This window comes from Drosophila arizonae, chromosome 3, assembly GCF_054131065.1.
Source record: "Drosophila arizonae isolate 15081-1271.41 chromosome 3, UAZ_ARI_1.0, whole genome shotgun sequence".
Lineage (NCBI taxonomy): Eukaryota > Metazoa > Arthropoda > Insecta > Diptera > Drosophilidae > Drosophila > Drosophila arizonae.
Window position 1 is genome coordinate 11,287,501 of NC_142923.1, and position 17,346 is coordinate 11,304,846.

General features: G+C 38.9%; 5 protein-coding genes across 28 annotated transcripts in view; 2 read left to right on the forward strand and 3 right to left on the reverse strand.

Moving 5' to 3' along the window:
- The first annotated feature begins 7,572 nt into the window (after nt 1-7,572).
- On the forward strand, nt 7,573-8,357 carry LOC108611741 (uncharacterized). Its single transcript, XM_018004521.2, has 2 exons — nt 7,573-7,740; nt 7,802-8,357. Exons 1-2 carry the CDS (start codon nt 7,573-7,575, stop codon nt 8,276-8,278), a joined length of 645 nt encoding a protein of 214 aa, XP_017860010.1. The 3' UTR covers nt 8,279-8,357.
- Nucleotides 8,350-9,826, reverse strand: LOC108611739 (uncharacterized). The gene is made up of 4 exons (XM_018004519.2): nt 9,581-9,826; nt 9,314-9,523; nt 9,164-9,259; nt 8,350-9,108 (listed from the first exon to the last, which is right to left on the reverse strand). Coding segments are annotated over exons 1-4 (999 nt in total). The 5' UTR covers nt 9,583-9,826; the 3' UTR covers nt 8,350-8,417.
- Nucleotides 9,827-9,958: 132 nt separating this feature from the next.
- Nucleotides 9,959-11,302, reverse strand: Tsp33B (Tetraspanin 33B). The gene is made up of 2 exons (XM_018004520.2): nt 10,411-11,302; nt 9,959-10,354 (listed from the first exon to the last, which is right to left on the reverse strand). Exons 1-2 carry the CDS (start codon nt 11,155-11,157, stop codon nt 10,121-10,123), a joined length of 981 nt encoding a protein of 326 aa, XP_017860009.1. The 5' UTR covers nt 11,158-11,302; the 3' UTR covers nt 9,959-10,120.
- Nucleotides 11,303-11,917: 615 nt separating this feature from the next.
- Nucleotides 11,918-13,520, forward strand: LOC108611738 (lysosomal Pro-X carboxypeptidase). The gene has a single exon (XM_018004518.2). It carries the CDS (start codon nt 12,045-12,047, stop codon nt 13,452-13,454), a length of 1,410 nt encoding a protein of 469 aa, XP_017860007.1. The 5' UTR covers nt 11,918-12,044; the 3' UTR covers nt 13,455-13,520.
- Nucleotides 13,521-13,862: 342 nt separating this feature from the next.
- Msp300 (Muscle-specific protein 300 kDa) overlaps nt 13,863-17,346 on the reverse strand; it is a 122,089-nt gene continuing 118,605 nt past the window's right edge. For 22 of the 24 annotated variants that reach the window (XM_089463473.1, XM_018001584.2, XM_018001591.2 and 19 more), the window contains 3 exons: nt 16,106-16,247; nt 15,776-15,843; nt 13,863-15,524 (listed from right to left, as the gene is read on the reverse strand). In XM_089463473.1, the coding sequence (XP_089319599.1) occupies nt 15,284-15,524; nt 15,776-15,843; nt 16,106-16,247 (451 nt within the window). In that variant the 3' untranslated portion in view covers nt 13,863-15,283. The remainder of the gene's footprint in view (nt 15,525-15,775; nt 15,844-16,105; nt 16,248-17,346) is intronic. The other 2 variants (XM_089463466.1, XM_089463468.1) reach the window with 1 other exon arrangement.

The following is a 17,346-nucleotide window of genomic DNA, read 5'->3' on the forward strand; positions in this document are numbered from 1 at the left end:
TTTTATTAGAGATATTTTCATAGAATATATAATTTGTAGTGTTGACTAACAGATTGGTTGATTGATAGACATTTGCTTAGCTGATGGGTTGACATGAATACATAAATCGCTATCGATAAATACAAATTTTAATCAATAATTATTATCGATTATAGCTACAGAAACTCAACGTCTATCAGCTTTCTCTATAAGAGTTTTCACCTAGCAAAGAAAACCAATTGAAAGCCTGTAAATAGAGTATCATATAGTCCCATACTCTCGACTTTCACACTTTCACTTGTTTCTTTGCCGTCGCCTGTAAATGTAAAGTCTAGTCTTCTGCACATTTTCGAAACAGAGCAGCCCAAGTAAGCGCAACAGCAAGAAATTTGTAGTCCGACACAGTCAATAGGACAAATTTATTGGCAATTTTGGGGATTTGCCGATTGTGCGAAATTGCAAATCAAACATGACTAAAGGACACATTCGGAAAGACAAACACATTCCCGGAAGGAGCAGAAGGCGGGGTGGGAGTCGAGAGAAAGCTGAGCACACATACAAATGCGAAATGCAAATAAATGGTACAAAACGTATAGAAATTTGTGTAGATGAAGTCGAGAGCATTGAACAACATGCAAAATAAAAATATTCTACTGCAGCTCAAGCAAAAGTCTAGCAACTCCTTTGCCTGTTGTTGTTGTTGTTGTTGTTGTTGTTACTCTTGCACAGCTGTTTGCTGCCTGTGTGAAGGCCTCTGGGGGCCCTTGGCCGAGCCGTTTGTGCTCATTGCTCCCCCGACTCGAGCCCAATCATTGGCTCCAAATATTTATGCATAATTCACAATATTTGTTGCTCATGCAGATTTCAGAAATATTTTACAAGTAACGCGCAAATGGTTGGACAATTTTAAAGTACTTGCAGCAATTTGAATAGAGCTAATTTAAGGTAAATGAAAAACAAGCTTATATACATATATCTTAGTCAGCATATGCAAAGTAAGTAAAGTAAACTTGTGTCAAAGCAAGTAGTATTTATTTAGTGCATTTTAAGCTAATATTCAAAGGGTAATTAACCTTATTTTTTCATAAGCTCTGCGACTTAAACTCACAGAGAGGGAGAGAGAGAGAGAGAGAGAACGAGAGCAAAGAGCCTTTCATTAATTTGGCTGCTTTTGTTAATTCTGTCTATTATGTGCATTTGTTTACTAATTTACTATCACACACACACACACACAGTCGCGCGCACACACGTGGAGCTTGCCTGGCGGCGCTAAAAAGTATGCTACACTTAACGCAAATCCTGCAGCTGCTTTTGTGCAGTGCATGAATTTATTTTTAGTTTTCCTTCGCCTTTCGTTGTTGTTTTTGTTGTTGTTGTTGTTGCGGCTGCGGCTGCTAAATAAAAAAATATATATATGCTAAACAACATAAATAACATGCAAAGAAGCAGCCCGCAAGCAGACATAACTAACAGTGAAAAGTGAGCAAGCATAAAAAATGAAAAGCGAGAGAGAAAAAAAATAGTAGAAACTCAGCAAATGATGAAAGTGTAGAGATGTGCATAATATATCTATACTAAGTAAATAGAGTGTATGTGTGTGCAAGTGTGTGCATGTGTAGAGTCGCCTGCGGCGCAAATGTAACATATGTATGTATGTATGTACTTATATTTGTATAAATGTATGAGGTAGCAATTGCAGTTGCTGCGCTGCAATTTAGATTTGTGCATATTTTGTTGCCTGTGGCGAGACAGTTGCGAATTAAATTGGCTGCTTATTGGAAATTCGCGTATTTTTAGCGCATAATAATTACAAGTATATTATTGACATAATGAATTGTGAATTACTATTTGTTCTATATGCTTGATTGATTATTTTAGATTAATTCGACAGTTTTGTATCCATATAGAGCACATTTGGCAATAAATGGTGTTGTTAAATATGTGCTGTAACTGTATGTAACTCAATTTCAAGTCATATTATCGAACAGGTAAATTGCTTAACTTATTCTTTATTTAATGTATCACAGTTCAAGGAACTCGCAACGCATCTTCACAATTTAACCTGCATAATGCAGTCATTCAATGAATTCAAGAAAGCTTTTCTTCTTTATTCGCATTAAATTTGCCACATATTCCCATATTCCGACTCACATTCGTATTCACATTCACCCTCACATTCACATTCGCATTCATATTCGCTTACATTTTGCTTCACTCGTGAAGCGCATTTCGTATTTTATTTTATTGCATTTGCATTCGACAACGACGCTATCTGTCTCTCTCTCGCTCTCTCCTCACTCACTAACTCTCTTTTGCTCCACGCTGCTTATCGTGCTTGCTCTGTTGAAACGTCGCTACGACAAAATTCTGTCTTCCTTTCTCGTTCTTCACGTGTATTCTTCTTTCATCCGTCGCATGTGTTTTGCATTTTCTGCGGCTACATTACACATGCGTTCATCTCTCTACGTGTATGCCTGAGTGTGTGTGTGTGTGTGTGTGTGTGTGTGTATGCTTGAGTATTTGCCAATGGCAATGTGCGCCTCTATACGTGCGCGTGTGTGTATGTGTGTTTATGCTTGTATGTGTTCACATTAACACATTATTGTTGTTGTTGATGTTTCACACAAACCCACACACACGCTAAAAACTTAACGAAGCAAACGCTTTTTTTGCTTGTTGCATTTTATGCCAATTTTTTTGTGGCGTTTCTTCTGCTCTGTAGCTATAAATGGATATGTGTGCATATATTTAGCACAGAAGATGGCATGTTCGACAATCTTATATACTTTATTTAAATGCTTACACAAGAGGGGTCTTAATATGCAGTATGAGCAGCAGTATGAGAGTGTTTGCCTTTTAAATAAATTATTTTAATTTTTACTATCGCTTCAATTAAAGTAACTAAATTTAAATATAAATATTTACCATTTATATTTGTTGTATACAAAATAATATAATTTACAAAAACATTCATAATTTATTAAACATTTCTTTTTTTTTTTTTTTTTTTGTAATTAAACTTTAGTACAGAGTATTTGACGATCGATCTCTCACAATTAAAAAGCTCTCCAGAATTTTTTCTTGTCTCACTCGCACTCGTTTTGCACTTAATTCAGAACGCGCTTTTGTCTTTTGTTTTCGCATTGCATTTGTAATTGTAAATTTTGTGCAAAATGAAAAAGGGAAAAGAATAACGAAACAAAATATGCAACTGCTTGTTTAGCAGCTAATATTTGTTGAATTCGGCAGCGTCTGTGGCCACAAACTGTTATCTAAGCCATGCATGCCGCATGCCGCATGCCGCATGCCGCATGCCAGCAACAGCAGTTGGCAGGAGATTCGCTACAGAAATGGAAATTCGCAAACGAATCCAGACAACTTTGTTGTGTCTTCTGTTGCTTGTAATTTCTTTTTGCTGCTTGCCGCTTGTTTGGCTTGTGGCTGTTGCATATTCCACAATCTGTCAGCCAACCGCCCACCCCCCGGCCACCTGCTGTCACAGCGTTTGTTATTTTGTTGCTCTTATGTGGCCGGTGCCACTTTAAACTCTCTGTCTCGTTGCACTTTGATTGTCTGGCCCGCTCGCCAGTGTCAAACGCAAGAGCTGCCGCAACTACAATAAGGGGAGCCAGCACATAGCAGCCACCTGGCCAAGCCGGACCGGGCCGGGCCGGACACAGGTAGCCAAGTTGTCATTGCGTGTCCAGCTGCGAACTGTCCGACATGTTGTTGCACAGCTTTACGTTTCGCCCCAAGCTTTGGCCCAGCCCGCAACAACCTGGCAAGACCTTGCAGACCAAAAGATAAATGCAACAATCATACGGCATAAATGAGTTTAATATGTATACAGTACTTGTGTAATATGATAAGAGTAAGAGAATATCCTTGTTGTTCAGTAAATTATAAATACAAAAATACATATTTTCCTCTCGTCTTTCAGAAACAAAGGTACTAAATTAATGTAATATTACTTTCACTTACCTATTCTATTATAATGCAGGAAAATAAATTTGATCAGCCTTAAATTAGCATAAACTTAAAGTTAAATACTTCATAAAACACACTTCATAAAGTTACAAAATTAATATCAAGCTTAGTTCACCTGTGTGGCTTATATCGAAATATGTATATACGTAATCAAAAAGTGAATAATTAATTAAAAATTTTCAATTTGCATTATGAAACAAGAACAACAGCATCACGGTCAAATAATATCAGCTTAAATTAGCAATAAAGCACACATGTTGCATAATTTTTGGGAGAGTGGCTGGACGGCGCACAGTTGACCCTCTGCGCGTTTTTCAGCACTGCACTTAATAATCAAAATCATAATCAATAAACAATTTACATAAACATTAAATAACAACCAAAATTTTGAATGCGATGCGCTCGAATATTAGACATTAGATGGTTCAATGGATACATTTGTGATAATAAACTTATTTTATGTGTGCGCACTAAAAACAATGCGGTAAAAATGCAAAGCGCTGTGCAACACTGCTGGCGGGCAAAAATGCCGAAAAAGTACGGTGAAGAAACGTTGTAGCCGACTGCATAATACTTGTTTAAAAACTTGTTGAAGCTATTGAAAAGTTGTCGTTTTTGGATCTAATAGATACTTAGGAGGATAAGATATACAAAATAAAAATTGATTTGATTGGAATTTCCATATGTTCAAAAATCGTAAATTTATCAACAGGTGCTTACTTTACAAAATTTGGTATACTAGAGTATTTCAATTCCAAACGTATGCTATATAGTATCTATGTATGAGTAGGATACATATGAAGCTAGTTCTAACTATATCAAGCTCGAAGTTTTGATAACGTCGTAAATTAAACGGTTGACATACCCAAAAGTTGAGTAACTCCTGAGCTGATGATGAACTGAATGAGCCAAAGCCTTACAGTCATACATAATTCAGATCAAATCTCTAACTTCTACTGGATAAGCGGGATGAGTGAGAGCAGTCCATGCCAACAGCCAATATGCTCCGTTGCAGTTTATGGGCAAGCAACTCAATGTAGAGGGATAAACGTTAAAGCGTTTACACGCTAAAATATACATTTTGAAAAGCAAGCATAATATTATTTTTTAGTGCAAGGTGTTAACTGTGTCTCTGTCTCTCTCTCTCTCTCTCTCTCTCTTTCTCTATCTCTCTCTCTCTCTCTCTCTCTCTCTCTCTCTCTCTGTGTGGGTGTGTGGGCAGAGCGCAGCGGGCGATCCTTGTTGTCGCTGTCGTTGTCCTTGTCGCTGCTGTCGGTTCTCGCCAGCGTTTGCTTAATGTCTTCTTTATTATATGAAATTTATCACCGAAACTGGAAATTGGCCTGCTTGGATGGCTGGCTGACTGGCTGGTCCTTGCTAAGCAAGGACTAAGGCAGCGCCAACCGGAAAGCTTGCACTTTTTTCTGCTCCTTGCTTTTTTCCCTTTGCAGCGAATGTCGCTACATAAAGTAACTCCCACACATACACACATACACACACACACACACATATGCACAGATACAGACACATAGACGTTGCAGTAAAAACATGGCTTATATCCTTTATGGTGACAAAAGCAAACACAGAAGCAAACACATACGTAGACACTGAAAGAGACGCACACACACACACACACATGTATATGTACTGTATCCACACACTTTTTACACTCCCTTAAGATTAGCAGCTCACACACACACATACACTTGCACACACATGCACATATGAAATTAATGTGTGGGTTTTGTGCTAATGAACGAAACGCATATGTATGTGTGTGTGTTTGCTGCGCTGTTTTTGAATTATAGCATAATTTTTACCACAAAAACGGTTGGAAACACTTTTTTCATGTTTGCCCGTAAATTGTCCAAGCAAATTTATACGCTGTTCTCTCTATGCCTGTGCATAAGGACGAGCCGGCTGCAAAAAATAAAACTATGCAAATATTTACAAATTTCTTCTTTTTTTTTTTTAGATTTTCAAACAAGCTATTTTAAATGTTTTAATTAAAGGCGCTAAGCTCTTAATGGAGCCGGGATCAAAGCGTTTTAAATAAAACAATTTTCTTTTTTTTTTTTCTTTTTTAGTTCAAGCAAAAATCTTATACGAAGGTTTTTTTATCAACGTGAATCTATATAGAATTTTATAGTGTCCATCTGAAAAGTGCCGCAAAAAACTATGCAAAGTGCGGGCGGCCGCAAAAGACAACGTCCATTGGGGATTTTTAGAAATTGGGGGAAAAATGGCAAACCGAACCGAAGCAATGAAATAACTTTTCGCTTGAATTATATATTTTGGTATTGTATAGCAAAAATATGAAAAATATCATATTAAATGCTATTCAAAAATCAAATATTTGCAATATATTTCCAATGTTATTAAATGTTATTATTTTCTTGTATAAACAAGGAGGATAGGTCTCGTTTTATTAAATGTCAACAAAAATAATATATTTTTATCGATATTATTTATGATAGAAATTTGCAAATATATAGAAAGAATATAAATTTTAATATAATTTTAGATAAATATAAATATGGGTTAAAATAAATAAAACATACAGCAAAATACCGCTGGTAGGTATACATACAAATAATTAACTAATTTTTCAATGTTTCACACCCAACTTTTACTCAGTTATCAGATGAACTATGGAGAACTACGCGAATTAAATGGGGGCTCAAAAAATGGACCTACTACATGCCGACATACCCACTGCTGCCCTTCGTTTGAGCTGTTTTTTGTAATGAATGAACGTCGAGAAAAAGCCAAACGTTTTTCAAGTGGGATTTGACGTTTTGCCTAACTTTTAGCTTTGCTGTCGTTAGTTTTGGGTCAGAGGTCAGATGCTGTTGCTGCTGTTTGGCTAGCAAAAAGCGACGCATTTATTTTAATTTTCCATGCCAATTGCTAACTCTGTTGCGAAAGGTTAAAAAAGTGTCAACAATTTCGGCGACCCTTAAAAAAGTTGCTTTTAAATTACACTTTAAATATATAACAGTTTTTAATAATCGTAAATGTGTAAAACCTGTTTTCAAACGAAAAGCTATTTTTTAAATAAATTTATGCGCCCGCCAAAAGCTCATGTTCTTCATGCTTACTGTCAAAAGTTCGTTGCTGCGCAATCAAATATACCCAAAAGGTCGCGAAACGCTGCAGCGCACTGTACACAAACGAAGCACAGTAGTTTTCCGAACCAAATGGAGCGATGCTTTTTTAACTTTTAAATTTTTGAAAGTGATGATCAACATAAACAAAAGCGTAAAAGTAGCGCATTTCAATAAACGATTTGGGATTCTATAATATAAATTAATTCATTTTGCTTACATAAAAATACCAAAAAAATATTGTTTACTTTATTGTAGATATATTAATTTCCATACAATGAGCTGAAAGCATATACATATGGAAGCATTGAAGATAAAGTGTTTATATTGATTAAGTGTATAATTTGCGGACAAAAATAATGATAAATTTAAAAAAAAATACTCACTGCGTTATTCACTTATCGATATGTTTAAAGCGATATGTTTGCACACCTCCAGTGCATGCTTTCAAATAACGGCTTTACATCTGCCTTGCTCAATTATAAACTATTTGAATAAAATGGAACTGCGCAGCAAATTTAATAAATTAAAAGAGATTCTGACCGGCGCAGGCGTCTATGAAGATGGCATGGAAATTGAAGAAATGCGCCAAGTGGCGGCGGCTATGGAGATGTCCGTCTCATCTTACACTGGACCCGAGTACTCGAATCTCGAGCGCGTTCTTCTGGTAGGTAGTGAAGCGAACAACAAATTAGTAACAGTTTATTATGTTTAAATCGTTTGCGCAGGAGAGCGAAATTGATTTCCAAATGATGGTTAACTCCACCATGATCGTGGAGCCGGCCATGCCGCCGCCCTCCATCGATGTATTCATCGAGACGGGCAGCTTTGAGCGCGAGTGCGACAGTCCTCCGAGCAATCCCATACACTTGCAGGTGCAGGCTATGGTGCATCACGAGCTCAACTGGAGTCCGACCCAAGTGCGTCCGCACAAAAGAGAGACCAACGAGCCGGACTGTGGTCTCTACGCCAAACGCGCATGCCAAACTATGGAACCCGAAGAGGCCTCGGCTTCATCGGATGTCACACCCATATCAATGACCAGCGGCGACTCTGGCGTTAGCTGTGATGAAGTGGGCACGCTGTCCACCTTCAGTGAGAGCTCCACATTGCCGTCTATTGGCGAGATGCCAAGTCGCCTGCTAATCAGCACAAGCAGCGCCGTCATTTCCGACTTATCCAGCCAGCCCGTTATAAGCCCCTAGTGGCTTGCTTTTCCAATTAGTGTGATTATTCTCATATTGATTGGCGCTTCACAAATTATAAACTATTCCCATTCATTAATTATATGTTGTCTTTATTCAGCTGGAAATAAATACGCACATTGTCAGCTGGAATGCTTTCCTAATGCACCTTCGTCTTGGCTAGCGCCTCGCCAACGAGGCGATCGATGTGCCTGCGCAGGTACAGAAAAGGCACTTGATTGATCCGATGACTGACCAGGGTGGCAGAGATGTTGGTGAAGTACTCGGTCACCTCGATAGGACGAGCTAGGGGCGCATCTGAATTCTTCGCTGGAGACTTAGTCAGGCGTTTTGAATGCCTCGGTCGCTTGGCCACGCGTGCGCCAATTGAGTTGGGCGACGTAGACACGGAGTTGACCTTACGCTTGCGCTGACGTGGACGAGCAATTGCAGCTTTCTTCGGTGGTGCCGAGTACTTGGCTGGATTGGAACGGGTGGCCGAACGTAGAGAGCGACGACGATGGACTGGCGACAGATCCAAAACCTTATTTTCCACATTTGGATTGACCACGGATGAGGCCTTCAGCTGGTCGCAGTCCACATTCACGGGATCCGTTTCCACATCTAGCGATGAACGTGTTGCATTGCAGCTCTCCTCTTCGGGAGAACTAGGCACAGTGAATGTTAACATCCCCGGTTTAACATTACTATCATCGCCCTCCATAGTTGCCTCATCAGTTATCTGCTCTACTTCAATCTCAGCAGTTTCTGTTTCTGATGTTTCCATTTCTGAGGCAACTATGGAGGCGGAGATAGCTGAAGTACCCAGGCTAGTTTCGGGCTCGTGTACTCTATAATTTGTAATCTTTGGCTAAATGAAAGATGATATAGAAAAGGCAAACTTACGGAGTGCGAACTATGTAAGAGATACTGTTAGACCAATCCTCCTCCTCCTCCTCCTTCTCTTTCTTCTCCTCAGCAGAGCTATTTGAATCCTCATCGCTAAATTTAGGAAATATTCTTTAAATCAAATTTTAATTTCTCCTAAATACTCACTCTGAATCACTACCGTCGTCATCCGAAGATTCGGAGCATTCCGATGAGGACGATTCACTCTCTTCGCCATAAGCCATAGAGCTCGAAGTTTCCGTTGGGATCTGTGACGTTACTCTATCTAAAACTGCATCCGACATTTGTGCTTGGTCATTCACATCACTCATCTCGTCGTCGTCCCCAACAATGTGGGGCACCTTAGGCTTCAACGGCCTAAAATTAATTCAATTTTATTTTTTCAACTATAAATTATTTCTTATTTTTACTCACATGACTTTTAAACAGAGAAAAACTGTAAACAAAAATAAGTGACAGATGAAACGTTATTTTTCACCGAGGATTTCAACCAGGCTGCTCAGCAAAATAGACAAATAGAGCTGAGAAAAGTATTTTTTGGAGTTTGGTAGCTTTTGTAGTCTTAGGCCTTAGCTGAGTTCGCGGTATTTTGTGAAATGTCGTAGGAGTCCTTTTTATTAATTTTCTTCAGCTCTTTAAAATGAAATTCAACTCTGTCGATCTTTTTCTTTTTTTTTACTGTTACTCATCATCGCAATCACGACAACTATCGACAGCCTAAGCCATCGATATGATTAACTATCGATGACTAACTGAAGTCAATGACCTGACAATATAATTTTATATCAGCTGTTAAAAAAGAATATTATATTATATATTTCTTATATAATATTGATATATAAGAAATACATAAATATGCTAAATTTAATTTTATAATAATAAATAACACATAAACAGACAAATAATTCAGAAATATATAAAATATATACGATATACATATATGAAATACTAATCCTAACCGTCGCAGTAATCGCAAGTTTCGCCCACTTCCTCGCAATTGCAATAGGCCGGCTCCGGTGCCATATCGGATGCGAGATCATCCTCGCTGACAGTAACGCAACGCACATTCCTCGGGTATTTGACCATGACCAGGGGACGGCCATCCTCATCGGTGAGGCCCACATTATCGCAGCCATCGCCCACATTTTGGCGGTGCAGAGTGTACTTGGTGAAGCAACATAAAAATATCTAAAACAAAAAATGTATATTAAATTGATATACAGATACATATATAATATGCCCACCAGAAACTTCAGGGCCATCAGTGATAGCCCGAGCAGTATGTAGAAATATCGCATCAGTCCCTGCGAGAACAGAGCGAGGCACCCATTCGTGTTGATGGAGTCTAGGGTCAACGTGGGCACTGGCGTACGTCTGTGTTGTCCGTAGTCCTCGTGGCTGACCAGATTCGCCTCACAGTCGCGCTTGGTGCAGGCGATGGGCGCGAGCACAACCCGATTGCGACACGAACTGTTGACCAGCTGACGGGGCATCCACTCGGCTTCCATCCAATCCTTGTAGCTGAAGACGCCGCAGCATTGCCTGCGCAACTGCAGCCCGTCCCACAGGAGTTTCCATTCCGGCGATGTGTAATACTCGTCGATGCCGCGCAGTAGCGAGTTCTGCGCCGTGTTTTCCAATACATTAATGTTGTAGTAAATGTTCCACACGGTGCCAAAGCCCGATGCGATCAGCACACAGGAGTAGAACAGCCAAACGGAGATCATCAAACGAACGTTGGGCGTGCAGCGCCTCTTCCACAGGCGATTCCACAGCGAGTGGCTGCAGAGGAACGTCACGGTCACCTCTGCCCCAAAAATATAGATGTTGAGCAGATAACTGAATAGCAAGCGTTGATCCAGATCCTCCAAATAGTTGGACAAGATTAGTTGATAGAAGCCAGTAGCGATGATAATCAGCAATCCGGTTAGAGCCTCGAGTATTAAAAGAAGCGCAACATATATAGATGCTCTACGAAAAGGTTGGCGCATTTGGTCATCTTTATCAGATGCTGTTTGGTGTTTTGGTTTTTAGCATTTTTCAAATGCGTACGGGCCGGAATTGGAGACTCGATTTTCATTTGATATGACATTTATCACACAGGCGAAACAAACAATCCAGTCAATTATTATTAATAGAAACAATTCGATATTTAGATTCCTTGAGCTGTTATGTCAAGCACTGGTTCAAGTAACCGTTAACTTTCCCAATTTGAGCACTTGTCAACTGTAATACTCAAAATGGCAACGTAATTAACAGTCTGCATATCTCGAAACGCTGGCTCGTGCTTCTGATAAAAATCGTCCAAGAAGCCGGTTTGAGCAAAGAAAATATGTTACGCTATTTTATTTACTTATTGTTTTTAATTGTTAAGCTTCTTCTTATTTAATCAACAAAATACTATTAATATACACGTAGCTGTCCAATTTTCAAAAATCCGTTATCGCCAACATTAGGTGCTCTGTCGTCAACTGTTAAACTCAAATGGTAGTCTTACTTAACGTATATTTTGATGCCCACTTGAAGGCAAACAGAGACGAACAAAGTCATTTACTGCTTAATTTGATTATGTAATGTTTTTCGTCATTACGATTCATCCTAGCTCTTAAGTAATAAATTTTGAATATATGAAATGATTCATAAAACCAAATTTGAAATTTTTTATGATAGCAACTCCTGTTAACATTTCTTGCCCCAGCCGACTGTTAAGCTCAAAAAGAATCTCTGAGCTGAACATTTATACGTTATAAAACACTGGTTTAAGCTTTAGATAAGGGGGTCAGAAAAGCCGGCTTGACCGAAGCAGAGCAGAACAAAGGCAGATTACAAAATCAAACCATTTAATTGAAAACATCTGAGTCATTAGGTGCACATCAAAATGATTGCTGCACTTTGTGGAGCTTTATTGATTTTGGCCTTGGAGCCCGGCACGTTAGCCAACGAGAAATTCCAATACGAAATCAAAGAGTTTTCCGTGCCGCTGGATCACTTCAGTTTCCTGAACAATGCGAGCTTCAACATACGTTATCTGGCCAACGACTCCTATGTGGACAAAAAGAATCCGCAGCCCCCAATATTCTTCTACACGGGCAATGAAGGCGACATCGAGTGGTTTGCCCAGAACAGTGGCTTCGTCTGGGAGCTAGCGGCCCAGCAGCGGGCGCTGGTTATTTTCGCCGAACATCGCTACTACGGCAAGTCACTGCCGTATGGAGCCGACACTTTCAATACCAGTAAGCCCGAGCATTTGGCATACTTCACCGTGGAGCAGACCCTGGAGGATTATGCTCAGCTCATTACCTATTTGCGCAATGGAAAACAATTGCCCGTGGTGGTGTTTGGTGGTTCGTATGGTGGCATGCTGGCGGCCTGGTTTCGCATGAAGTATCCACACATTGTGGTTGGCGCACTGGCCGCCTCGGCGCCCATACTTCAATTCTCCGGTCTGACGCCCTGTGACATCTTCGACAAGATTACCACCGCGGTGTTCGAAAACGCCTACAATGCCAACTGCACCGCCAACATCGGCAGATCCTGGAAGGTCTTCGAGTCGATGGCGGCCACAGATGCCGGCAAGAAGCAACTGAGCGATATCTTCCATGTCTGCGATGCCATCAAAAATGCAGATGATCTGACAACGTTCATGAGCTACCTGGAGGAGATCTACGGCAACCTGGCCATGGCCAATTATCCGTACAGCTCCACATTTCTGTCGCCGCTACCCGCGAATCCTGTGCGCCAGCTTTGCTTCTACCTAAAAGATCTGCATCAGAATGACACAGATCTGGTTGCCAGCATGGCCAGCGCATTGGCTGTCTACACGAACTACACGGGCAGCGTCAAGTGCCTGGACTACAAGGACTCGAATGCCGGCGCCAGCTACGACGGCACGGGCTGGGAGATACAGAGCTGCAATCAGATGGTCATGCCAATGTGCGCCAACAACAATAACACCATGTTCCGCACAAGCAACTGGGACTTCAAGAAGGTCTCGGACGACTGCTACAAGCAATTCCATCTCATTCCTAGGCCCTACGACATCGTGATGCGCTATGGTGGCCGCAATCTGGAGGCGGCTAGCAACATCATCTTCAGCAATGGTCTGCTCGATCCCTGGAGCGGTGGCGGCGTCCTTCAGGCGCCGAACAATCAAATAAATGTCATTATTTTGCCCGAGGGCGCCCACCACTTGGATCTGCGCCAAAGCAATCCACTGGATCCGCCCTCGGTGACGGCTGCACGTCAGTTGGAGGCGAAGATCATAGCGCAATGGATCGCAGATTTCTAAGACAGATTTTCACTGTTTTTTTTTTTTAAAGATATATACAAAAATAAAAACAATTCTCGAAACTTATTTTTAAATATTTCTTTAATATATATGCATAAAGGTACAGTTGTTCACAAGAAAGGAAATCTTAAAATTTACAGAAGCAGCAAAAACACACAAAAAATTTAACATTTTAATCAACTTATAAACAAATATATTGTATATATATCGTGTAAACTTAAATAAATATATGCTCTTCTTCAATAACTGCGCTCCGAGGCATTAAATAATAGAAAGAAAATATATAGTATTATTAATAAGGCAAATAGAATAATGTTTATCAAAAAATATTAACAAAAAGTTTGATTTCTTATTTCTTTTTTTTTTTTACTGGATGGAGAGATAACCTGTTCCATTGCTATTTCAACATTTTTCGTTTTTTTTTTTTTTTTTTTTCTTTCAACTTTCTTCATACGCAATTTGTCAGTTTTTTATTATTATTTTTTTTTAAGAAAATTGTTTTAATTTGGTTTAGCACCGGCATAGGACACTTGCTTCGTTTTGCACCTTTCGCGCACGCTTCTCCAGGCCAACTTCAGAGGGGGGCAACAGCTAGTGAACTTGTTTTTCGATTTTCGATCTGTCTATGGTACAAATTTTGGAAATGAGTTACAGGAATGCTTTGAGGTTTTAGAGAGCCTTGGCTGCGAGATGGTTAGTTGAGGATTCTGCAGCGACACCTGTGGCGGGTGCTAAAAACTGCAGAGCCGCTGCTCAGGAGCCGTGGGAGAGAGCTTGGCTCCAGGCAGCGTCTATCCCCAGACAGCTTGAGGCCATCTAGTTTGCCCAGTGCGCGAAGCAAGAGTCAAGACGCAACCCCAGCGCAGCAGCCACATCCAGAATTTGGGAGATGAAGGCGACAGCTGACTGGAGTCGTAGTTCGACTCTTGATTCACGCACTGGCAATTTGGTCTATGTGGGTCATGGTTTGTCTTAAAGGTTGCCGCTCACTGGCCGGGCCGGGCGAACATGTTCCACGATATTCGTCCGACCACGCCCACAATGGCTCTGGGACTGTGGAGAGGCATGCGCTACTCGTTGCATATTTTCGTGTGTGCGTATTTTTTTTTTTTTTTTTTTTGCTTTCGTTTTAATTTTTATCAGCTTAGTTTTTATATACAAAATGTTGGGCATTATAATTTTGGGCATAGGTTTATATAGAATATATATATATATAAATGTTTGCTGTGCAAATATATATGTATAATGTATATATCGTTAATATATGTATTTTTCTTTTGTTTCTTGTAAAAGTGTTTCGTTATGTATCGTTAGTTTTCTTATTTTGCTTTCTCTTTTTGCTTTTTATCAAGTGTTTCTTGCTTTATGCTCGTCGAGTAGGGCTCAGTATTGTATATATCATTATTTTTTTCTGTACATATTTATTTCGGCATGTTTCGACTGTCTAGCTACCAAAAATAATATATATACAATTAGTTTCATTTTGTGGAAAATTACAAAAATTTACATGACTTAACACACGCGATCGGGTTGGATCGGTTGTTTTATATCTTGTACAAGAATTTTGTTTACAAACATTTTCGCTTACATAAAATAATATGGTATACTGTGTTTTTCTCTCAATATTAGTTTTTTTTTTTTCTTCTGTGTTGTCTCTGGTTTTTGCTCTTTTTTTTAAATAATTTTTTAAAGGCATATTCGTGTTGTTGTGGGGATTGGGGGTTGGGTGGGGGTAATTGGATTGTGTACTCTAATTACATTTGGTTGGAGGGATGGATGTTTTGACCCTGAATTTATTGCACTAATCCAATTGACAACGCCATCAGGGCTTACGTTGGCGGCGGGCCATGCGGATAGGATAGCATTGGCTCCAGACTCCGAGCGAAGGTGTTGGAGAACATGCAGGTGTAGTCCTCACCGTGGGGCACCAGTGTTGCCACACCTAAAAGCAGCAGCATGAGCGCCTGTATGGGCAGCGAGGCACGTGCAACGCGCCCGAGGAATCGTGCACCTCGAGCCAGAACCGTGGTATTGATGACATCGCCATCGGCAGCATCGCCATCGCTGCGACTGTGAATAGCAAATAGATTAGTAAAAATATTGAAATGATCGCAGAGAAACTATATAGGAAGCATGCTAGACATATTTAGGATATACTCTATGTATATACATATGTATTTTATTTATGTCAAGTGCCAACTACTGAGAGTATTTGTACTTGTGCGTGTTTTTTGCTTGAACATAAATCAAATCGTACGGGAAAAGAAACTAAACTACTTGAAAATTGACAAAATTAAACAAATTTTCTATTGAATATTTACTTTGCATTTTCTGTGTTGGGTGCGGCGGCCTGCATAGAAGAGGTTGATAATGTAGTATTATCCAAAAGCTAGAATTGCCATACAAATATAAAGGAAAAAGAAAAACAAAAATTAAATTAAAATAAAATAATAAAATCAGTTTTCGTTTGCATTTGTTAAAATTTTCAATTAATTTTTTTTACGCTTTTCAATTGGAGCCAATTTTTAGTTTGTTAAATATTTCACTTACTTTGGTGCGCTTACAAAAATCAAAATATTTAAACATTTTTTTTCTTGGGACAAATCAAATTTGAATCGGAATTAGAGTTAGGAGAGATCGTTTGCACTTACCTCATTTGACAACATTTGGAGCGGCACGCCCAGGTTGTCGCCCTCGTAGCCGAGGACGGCGCCCAGCTTGACGATGTAGATGCCGGAGAGACGGCGCAGGGATTGCAGCCGCAGTCGGAGATCGGTTAGCCTGGAAAGTGTTCTAGAATATTTAAAACATATGCTGGCGGCTCTTAAGTTTGTCAGTTTTGATGAAGGGTTAGAATGGGCGGACGAATCAAATTTTGAGTACCAGAAAGTAAAAAACACAAATCAAACACGCAAACAAAAGATAAATACAGCAAACACAAAAATTTATATAATAAGCAAAAGGAATAAGCAAAACCAATTTTTCTAACTATAATCATAATAAGTAAACTAGCTAAAAGGGCAGCCATAAAGCTACGTGATTGGGGCGGGGGATAGACAGTAGGAGAGTGTGTTGTATGTGTGTGGTATACCAAAAATATAGATGTTCTAGGAACACTTTTAGTACAATTTTTTCAGATGTTTGAATTTGGGGATCAGGTATGTGGCGTGGCATATAAAATAACAATTGTGAACGAAGCCAATAGTCAATAAACATATTAACATATTAACAAAGCCAATCGTGAATAATTAATCTTAAAAAACTAAGCATTTTGAAGTATATTTTTATTGCTCTTGATGAATTGAGAAATCATTAAAAAATGACTTTCAAAATGTGGAATGATTGAAATAAAATTTCGGAATATTTTTTGGAATATATTTTAAGCAAACGAAATCAATATTTAAACCTTTCAAATCCTTTTCTAAGTTTTCATCATTTTCTGCCCTTTAAATTTCATCTTTCTATAAGATATAATATTTGTTTTTAAGTGAATTTTTTTATTTTTTTTTTTTTATTTTTTTATTTTAATGAATTGAAAAATTAATACAAAAATTAAGTTTTTGATTTATGAAATAAAATTTGTGAATTGATTTTCGGAATATTATGCTGTAAATCTTTAAATTCAAGTTCTTGGCTAAATTTTCATATAATTTGTCTATTAAGTTTTAGCTTTTTATATGCCATATGAGTAAGACAAATAAGACAAATGTCTTAGACAATTATTTAATCATATCAAACACTACATTTTCTAGATTTTACTACAGGAAGGAAAGGAGAGGGAACGGAAAGGGGGATTTCTACTTTAGATAAGAGTATAATGTGTACACATAAAAATGAGTAGTATTTAAGTAAATATAATAAAATAAGACTACACAAATTAAGAGTAGAAAAT

Bases quoted from the DNA above. Each gene is read 5' to 3' on its own strand.
- LOC108611741 (XM_018004521.2), top strand. From the start codon at position 7,573: ATGGAACTGCGCAGCAAATTTAATAAATTAAAAGAGATTCTGACCGGC. The intron at 7,741-7,801 runs GTAGGTAGTGAA...TCGTTTGCGCAG, and splicing joins ATCTCGAGCGCGTTCTTCTG to GAGAGCGAAATTGATTTCCA.
- LOC108611739 (XM_018004519.2), bottom strand. The intron at 9,260-9,313 runs GTGAGTATTTAG...TCCTAAATTTAG, and splicing joins GACGACGGTAGTGATTCAGA to CGATGAGGATTCAAATAGCT. The intron at 9,109-9,163 runs GTAAGTTTGCCT...TACAAATTATAG, and splicing joins TCTTACATAGTTCGCACTCC to AGTACACGAGCCCGAAACTA.
- Tsp33B (XM_018004520.2), bottom strand. From the start codon at position 11,157: ATGCGCCAACCTTTTCGTAGAGCATCTATATATGTTGCGCTTCTTTTA. The intron at 10,355-10,410 runs GTGGGCATATTA...TTTTTGTTTTAG, and splicing joins TGATGGCCCTGAAGTTTCTG to ATATTTTTATGTTGCTTCAC.
- LOC108611738 (XM_018004518.2), top strand. From the start codon at position 12,045: ATGATTGCTGCACTTTGTGGAGCTTTATTGATTTTGGCCTTGGAGCCC.